Genomic DNA, 8,847 nt, shown 5'->3' on the forward strand with positions numbered 1-8,847 from the left:
CACGCACACGCACACGCACACGCACACGCACACGCACACGCACACGCGCACGCAGACGCGCACGCACACGCACACATGTGTGTATGTTTCCAAGGTGATCCCCCCCATCTATACAATTATCAAAATTACTAATAATAAAGGGGTTTACGATTTTTGTTTAAAAAAATCTACGTGATTGCTCTAATTTCCGCAAATTTTGAGATATCAAGCTTAATTTTTTTTCTTATAGATAGAGTATCATTAAAGGTAGGTTGGTGTTGAATTTAGCAAGGATCGGTGAAGGGACCGATTACCGATTTCTGGCTATTTTTATAAATGTCCGTGGTTGCTCTAATTTCCGTAAATTTTGAGATATCGAGCTTAATTTTTTTTTGTGGATAGAGTATCATTAAAGGTAGGTTGGTGCGGAATTTGGCAATGATCGGTGAAGAGGTTACCAATTTTTGCCTAAAAAGTGTATAAGTTATACATGTAATCTTATATATAAGGTATCATTAAAGGAAGGTTGTTTTGAATTTGACGAAGATTGGTGAAAGGGTTACTGCTTTCTGCTTAAAAAATGTATAGGGTAGACCGAGGTGAATCGGATTACTAATTAGCACGATAAAATAGCTTGTTTGAAATAAAACATTAATAAAAACTGTCTTGAAACTTATATTGATCTAATTCGCCTCGATCTACCCTAAGTTATTTGATGGATAGAGTATCATTAAAGGAAGATTGTTATTTAATTTGGCGAGGATTGGTGAAGAAATTATCGATTTCTGCTTAAAAAATGTATAAGATGTACATGTAATTTTATATAGAGTATTATTAAAGAAAGGTTGTTTTGAATTTTGCGAGGATCGGTGAAGGAGATACCAATTTCTGTAGAAACTTGCACATTGCTTCCTCATAGTTTTTATGTGTGCAAGTAGAAACTTGTATATTGCTTCCTCATAGTTTTTAAGTGTGCAAGTAGCAAAACCTGCACATTGCTTCCTTATTGCTTCCTCATAGAGGAAGCTTTGTGATGGTGAAAAAAAAAATGTTTGAGATTTTGATGGAAATAGGTTTAGAATGTTCCAAAATGTCGAGAAATCATATTAGTAGAAAATGTCCGGAAGTATGTATGTATGTGTGTGTGTGTGTGTGTGTGAAGAAATTTGCATACTTGAAAATGTGAGTCGAAACTTGCACATTACTTCCTTACAATTTTTAAGTATGCAAATTATAAATTTGCACATTGTTTCATAGTTTTTAAGTGTGCAAGTAGAAACTTGTACATTGCTTTCTCATAGTTTTTAAGTGTGCAAGTAGAAACTTGCACATTGCTTTCTTACAATTTTTAAGTGTGCAAGTAGATACATGCACATTGCTTCCTCATAGTTTTTAAGTGTGCAAGTAGAAACCCGCACATTGCTTTAGTTTTTAATGTGCAAGTTTCTACTTGCACACTTAAAAACTATGAAACAATGTGCAAATTTGTTAAGATAGTTTAAATTCGGCGCGCTTTATGTCTTACTATTATTAACGTTGTGCATATTAGTTTATCTACGCGACACTAGGAGACACTATTGTACTTTTATTTTAAGTTGGCTATACTGGTCTTGTCGTTGCTACCGTTCCGTTGTGTCTCGTTTATTGTAACGTACATTTTTTGCTCCGTATATCTATTACGTTCTTTCATTTTCTGTTAAAGAGATATTCCAGAGTGTACCAATAAACTACTGGTATTATACGTATAGTCGATTACGTTATTGTTATCACCTCCACTGGTCAGACACAAATAATAACTCAACAAAATTTATAATTTGCATACTTAAAAATTGTAAGGAAGTAATGGGCAAGTAGAAACTTGCACATTGCTTCCTTATAATTTTTAAGTGTACAAATTATTTTGAAAATTATTTTTTTACAATTTTTAAGTATACAAATTATAAATTTGCATGTTGCTTAATCAACATTTTATTTCGTTTATAAAGTTTTCTCTATGAGGAAGTCAAATTAATAAATATCTACTAATAATTATACATAAAAAAAGGCTTCCTCATAAGAGGAAGCTTTATAAGCAAAATAAAATGTTGATTAAGCAATGTGCAAATTTATAATTTGCATACTTGAAAATTGTGAGAAAATAATGTTCAAATTTATAATTTGTACACTTAAAAACTATGAGAAAGCAATGTGCAAGTTTCTACTTGTAGTTTTTTAGTGTGCAAGTAGAAACCTTCGCTCACAAAGCTTCCTCTATGAGGAAGCTAAAACAAATAAATACTAATAATTATACATCGAATAAAATAAAAGCTTCCTCATAAAGGAGCTTTGTGCGCGAAGGTTTCTACTTGCACACTTAAAAATTACTTTTTATTTATTTTATTTTTAAATAAATCTGATTGCTATTTTCACAGATAATATACGTGTTTTTTTCATTAACTATATGACTTAATTGTCACATGCTATCCGTCAAGTTCCCCAATTTATAATAGTCCATTAAAAAAAAGTAATTTAATAATAAAAATAATTAAAAATGCAATTAGAAAATAGAAAATATTCGAATTTCCTCTTTATCTATAGATCAAAATTTCAGAATTGCTGTCTATAAATTTATCAAATTGTTTAATAGCCATCGATAGAGTCTATCTTATTTTAAAAAAATTATTTTTGAGAAAAAAAAAAGTTCTTTAAAAAATCGAAGTTATTGAAATCCCATCTTCACCAATGGCTTAAAGATTTCGAAACTAAGAGTCTAGGATTTGTGACATTTTTTGAAAAAAATCAAAACAGTTAGAAAAATATTGTTCAATAAAATTTTTTTTGATATTTTCTTCGAAAAGTAGGGTAAAGTGCTTATTTCGGATCAGATTCTAATTCGGATCAAAAAATTTCAAATGCCTGTCTAGCCATTTGTATTTATCATATGTGGATTTTTCTTTCACAATCGTCTATAGTTATCCTTATAGCATTATAATACAATTTAAGGACGTTCTCTCGTCTTTATACTAGAGAAAATCGATTTTCTTAGAATTTTCTTGAAACTGTGAATATACGTTAATTTAGGTGTGCTTTATGCGTGGTATAAATTTCAGTACCTCTTCCGGTATAAAAAATAAAGATACTGAGCCTCAAAGTTACAAAACAAATTTTTTAAATTTAATTTTTTTTAGTTTTGGCATTTTTTCCTTATAGAACTCGACGAGAGGAGCAACTTTGGTCCTTTTGGCCAACTTCGTATCTCTTACCGTTTGGCCTGGAAAACCTTTTCATTAGTAAAAGTTGAAACTTTGAGGCTCAGTATCTTTATTTTTTATACCGAAAGAGGTACTGAATATTTTTTACCACGCATAAAGCACACCTAAATTAACGTATATTCACAGTTTCAAGAAAATCCTAAAAAAATCGATTTTCTCTAGTATAAGGACGAGAGAACGTCCTTAAAAATACCGCTGGTTGCTATTGGTAACCTTCGGCTGATTGACTAAGGGTCGATTCAGACACAGCCGTGCCGTATCCGTACCGTGCACGAAACAGAACATCAGACAAGGATACCTATTGTCTCCATCCTTGTCTAATTTTGTCTCCATCCTTGTCTGATGTTTCTGTTTCGTGCACGGTACGGATACGGCACGGCTGTGTTTGAATCGACCCTAACAGCGGGCTGCCAAACAGACGTTCGCGGCGCGACTAAAAAAGAAGGGAATTAGACCTAGGTACATATTTATGCTTGTTTTGACGTAACTACTTGTTATTTTTAACTGAAATTTTGCATGCATACCTTTGAAGGTATGCGCAATCTAATTTTCATGATAATTTGGCCAAATTTTGGGTGTAGAAAAAATGCGAAGGCTAGTGAAAACTGCCAATTAGAGGTCGCCCTTGAGTACTGTTTACTCATTAAATTTATCTGTTCTATTGTGTAATATAGACGTTGACGACGTTGTAATAATATATTTGATTAAATGTAGAATATTATTTACCTTGCATTTTACTTTTAAGTACTCAATTCTAATTATTTATGTTTTTTTTTTTACAATGTAAGCTTTATTATTATATGTAAATGCCTATGGTCAATTTAGAGTATTAAATAGAAAATTTTCTTTCTCTAAAAGCATATATCATCTTTTCAGTAATTATGTCGAACCTAGAACAAGCTGTTAGTGCAGTAAGATTAAGTTATTCATAAATTATATGTATATATATGTATATATATGTGTGTGTGTGTGTGTGTGTGTGTGTGTGTGTGTGTCATTTTATCGGTTGATTTATAATTGTTATTAGCTCTATAAACCTTCAGTTGAGTTATATAACTTTAAATATGTGTAATATTAGTTTACTTGATTCTTTTCTAAATAAAAACTGGAGCTGTATTTATGGTAGAAGAGATTTGGTTAAGTACCATTTTTGTGTTCAAATAGTAAAAAAAAAGGTTAAAACATACTTTCAAATGTCTAAATTTTGTATTTTTACCTTGAAATTTTACTATGTGAGAACTTTGATATTTTGATCCACATTAGGTTCATGCACCTAATTTGGATCAGAAATGATATTTCAATGTTCGAATAATATTTCACGTTTGTGTTTTATATATCCACCATCATTTACATCTATTTGTACACCACATACTTGAATTACAAGTCAATCTAAGACTGATCCAGAATAGATGCACTAATCCTAATTCGGATCAAATTCAGACTTCTGTAAAAAATTAAAATGTCGAGATCTTAAGCAAAATAAATGGACCGTTTCTTCAGAAATCTTAAGCTAAGATTCCAACTTAAATTTTCATGCTCAATTGACTCATTAAATCATTATATTAACAAAGTTATAGCCAAAATCGGAAAAAGTGATCCGAAATAGGCATTTTACCTTACAGTAAAAAACAAAAAAAAAGATTACCTTATTTTTTACAATATCTTTTTTCTTCTTAAAGTTACAGGCATTCGAAATTTTAAACTGCATTTTTTTGAAAAAATCTATAATTTAAGTAGGTATGGGTAGAGATAAAAATGTAAAAAAGAATCATGGAAGCTATTTTTATTTAGTATAAAAACACAAAAAAATTTCCGCCAAATCAAAAATAGTCGAGGAAAATTCTCGGCGATTTGACATGGAATGCCCCATATACATATATAATTATATAAGATCATATAAAATGTATATTAATACATAAATCCGAATGACTAATATATGCTGCAGAATGAAAGAAAGGTAAGTGGCTCGATACGATTTGTGACCACGTACTTGGGGTATAAGGATGGTGATGGAGAACGTAAACATCGGCACAAAGAGCATACATCTGTCGCGAAATGCATGATAGGGCCATATCCCTATCAAGCTCATATACGCTTTAGGAACTGTATAAAAGCGACTTTGCCAAATGTTCTGTCGCTCGTCCATTTTCAGAAACATTAAGACTACGAACTATCAACGATTCCTTGTAAATACTTGCCACTCGGCAAGCTGCCGAGAACAGTTATTATCAATTCCTTGTGTCGTAGCGTTGCACGGCCGCAATTATGACATATTATGCAATTATTTCCCGCGGCGTACAATTATGTCACCCCTCACAGTTGCTACTATGCAACTGTGTCTTTCGATCGCAGTTTCGCGAAGAGTGACAACTAACTATATCTCGCTACAATGTTTGGAATATAATAACGCTTTTATCGTTCATTGAACGAAGTTGATGATAAATTGAATTATAGTTACCAAGTCAATTTTATTCTTGAGTTTGATTATTGCGAAAGGAATCATGCAGTATTTCTCTTCTAAGTTCGCAATATTTTAGTGCGATAAAAAAAAGGAACAAAATTTGTTGGCGTAAAATCTTATATTTTCGACATTTCTGGCAATTAAAATAATTTAAGCCCAATTGTCGCTTAAAGATGTGATGAGCCAGGTGCGGCTATTAGAATTTTCTTAAATCATGGATCATCAAGCTGGCCTGGCACACGCACGTTGAAACTGTCAATGGAAGGAGCGCAGCATCGTGAAATAAGACATTGACGTTTTTAAAACCTTCCGAGGAATAAAATCACAAAGTACATCTTAAGGGTGAAGAGAAAGTAGATCCGCAAAACTACCGAACGATAAAATTTTACTCACCACGCCGAAACTTTCAATGGACAGAGTTGCCACCTTTCCAGCAGTTATTCTGCATGGTAATATGGTTCTACTCATGATTAGGAGCAAAAGTTTTCTACATCTTTCCGAGGTGTAATACCAATTTCCTCTGCAACTATGATTCAAATCGCGATTAATAAATAGCGATAAAACTGAAAATGTTTCGTTCATGTTTCCAGTTCCTGCATCTTTTTGATCTTTGGAACGATAGCGTTTCAAAAAGTCACTTTTGGGAGCTTTTGAATGAGCTTAAAAGAATTTGATTTCTTACATCGACTCATACGGAGCGACGCTGTAATCCAATAAAAACTGAGCCTGCCAAAACTGGAAGAAAAGATGGGTGAGTTGAGCAACATAGATAGCGAGGGGTGCTATTATATCTTTTGCGTCGTTTAGATTCATCAACACCTGAAACATATATTTTCTTTCATATTAACTTTTGTATTAATTTATTATAAATTTTCGTATTATCAATTATAAAGAGTTGTCAGTGATTTAAAAAAAAAATCCGGATTGAGAGATATACACGCAATAATTTCGTCAAACATTAATTCTCATTGAATTGAAAAATTCTTCTAGTTGCTGCAACAATCTACGTTATAAATTATAACATAAAGAAATTGATGCACGTACCTGAATACCACATATACTGCCACCAATCATATTTAAACTAACACTAACCAGAAATATATGTGTAAACGTGGACTCAATCAGTTCTGCGAATCTGTGATAAAATTTGAGCGCGATTACGATAGATTCGGATAGATGATACGATATGGATGTAGAGTACATATTGTTGTAATTAAAAATAACACGCACTCTATTACATGCAGATGCTTGCGTAAGCAATTGAAAGCTTTGTGGTAATTCTTATCGTTTTTCTTGTCGGGCTTCAGATCAAAATTTGCATTGATATTCTCGCCAATATGTTCCAGCATGTGTCTGAAGGCCGCTAAAATAATAATGTTCTTGGCAAATTGTATTTTCAAATCGCAGAATCTAATCTAGAGTCTAGATCATCGATTTTATTGGAATTGAAAAGGATCGGAATAAGCGATATATATCAAAGTGTCTTCATGACATTGGTCATTCACCTGTTATCCCTCAGTCTTTATTTAAAACATCGTTCCTGATACTCTTACCCGACAACCGAGAACATCCCGCAGGCATGTTGGATCAGAGCGAAGTACAAGGTATCGGCAGCGACCGTGGCGGTCACGTGAGAATACACGGTTAGATAACAATGAATCAGTATCGGATAGAAGTACTGATCTATCTTATAACCGTATTCCACGCGGAAGGGTAGTTTCGTTACGGCCAATCTGGTCGAGTTTGAAGTATCCTCTATCATTATTAACACGATCGACTTGAGCATGTAGAGCAATCCTGTTGTCACCATAAAGACTGAAAATTATAATGCAAAAGACGTTGCTGAAAGATTCGATCAAGTTACGGAGAAAGAATTCTCTAGTAAATTTTCAACTCTCTGTCACACATTTTTCGCCAAAAATATTCTACCCAAATATCTATCTTGTCTTTCCTGGTGGAAAAATGTCTCAGAATTTTTCATATTATTAATCAGAATTTCTATGAAAATTTTAAGACTTTTAAAAAATGTCTCAGAATTTTAAGATTTTCTCATAAATTTTTTATACGAATTGGCACATTTTCAGAAAAACTCTGACAAAATACTAATGAAATTTTTCAGATTTTTCTCGTTAATACATTTTTGTAGAAATCTGAATAAATATGAGAAAATCAACGCATTTATCAGAAATTTTTACGCATACAGATATTAAAATATTTTGAAAATTATTATCCAATTATTTCTGAAAGTATCTGAAAAATTTGATATATAGTTTTTCAGAATTTTTCATAAATGTAAAACATAAGAAATTCTTAGAAAATTTTTAAGAAAATATGAGAAATTTTTTCACCAGGGTTTGATACGCACCTGCATAAAATATCGTTAGATATTGTCCGTATGTAGCATGACGTTGTAAAATAGCCTTCTCGCTATCTGTATTTAATGACAACCAATCGTCTTCTATAGTCTTAAGACAGGCCTTTATCTACAAAAATGCACCCGCATTTTCTTTACGATAACGATATTTATTATCGGATATCGAGAATTTGACTATGGGTGACTTTCGTCGTGCTAATAAAATGGTATATAAAACTACATTATTTACTTTCTCACTGTTTGCCATCAAGCTTGCTAATTTAAAGCTGAATATTATCGTGATTAGTATCGTTGGCATACACTCGAATAAATCATCCAGATCCGTCATGGCAATTTGCACATACAGTAGCTATGTTATAAAATATTGATCAATGTTATAAAACATTGATAATGATGCAATAATTAATATATCCTTAAAAGCTAGAAAGTCTTAGCCTCAACATATTTTTGCTTATATGAAAAAAAACGATATATTTTTGCGCGAAACGAGCTGCTTGATAGTTGAGCAGTCTTGAGCACTCTAAAGAGCATTGCAAATATTGTTATATAAAAATGTAAAACATATATATATATATATATTAGGGTGTGTCATTTTGGAGCAACTTTTTTTTTTTTATTTCACGAATAGCATATATACTTGCAGGAAGGTAAAATAAGATACCTGTTAAAATTTTAGTCCTTTATATTAATATTAACAGGTTGCTCATTGCGATTTTTTATTTTTTATTTAGTAAGATAGAAAAAATTTTATAACTATCTAACAAACAGTAATACAGCATTGC

The 8,847-nt window shown here is 32.0% G+C and overlaps 2 protein-coding genes across 2 annotated transcripts in view; both read right to left on the reverse strand.

Moving 5' to 3' along the window:
• Positions 1-5,376, reverse strand: part of LOC112454732 — an 18,193-nt gene extending 12,817 nt beyond the window's left edge. Inside the window, exon 1 of the mRNA XM_025016282.1 lies at positions 5,221-5,376. Within this exon, the coding sequence (XP_024872050.1) occupies positions 5,221-5,376 (156 nt within the window). The remainder of the gene's footprint in view (positions 1-5,220) is intronic.
• Positions 5,377-5,599: 223 nt separating this feature from the next.
• The window catches only part of LOC112454734 (odorant receptor 13a-like), a 4,087-nt gene continuing 839 nt past the window's right edge, over positions 5,600-8,847 (reverse strand). Inside the window, exons 2-9 of the mRNA XM_025016285.1 lie at positions 8,295-8,414; positions 8,057-8,174; positions 7,245-7,506; positions 6,922-7,044; positions 6,736-6,826; positions 6,374-6,510; positions 6,085-6,217; positions 5,600-5,997 (exon numbers count right to left, since the gene is read on the reverse strand). Coding sequence (XP_024872053.1) covers positions 5,947-5,997; positions 6,085-6,217; positions 6,374-6,510; positions 6,736-6,826; positions 6,922-7,044; positions 7,245-7,506; positions 8,057-8,174; positions 8,295-8,414 — 1,035 coding nt within the window. The 3' untranslated portion in view covers positions 5,600-5,946. The remainder of the gene's footprint in view (positions 5,998-6,084; positions 6,218-6,373; positions 6,511-6,735; positions 6,827-6,921; positions 7,045-7,244; positions 7,507-8,056; positions 8,175-8,294; positions 8,415-8,847) is intronic.

Source organism: Temnothorax curvispinosus, unplaced genomic scaffold (assembly GCF_003070985.1).
Source record: "Temnothorax curvispinosus isolate PA1 unplaced genomic scaffold, ASM307098v1 QBEX01005293.1, whole genome shotgun sequence".
Taxonomy (NCBI): Eukaryota; Metazoa; Arthropoda; class Insecta; order Hymenoptera; family Formicidae; genus Temnothorax; species Temnothorax curvispinosus.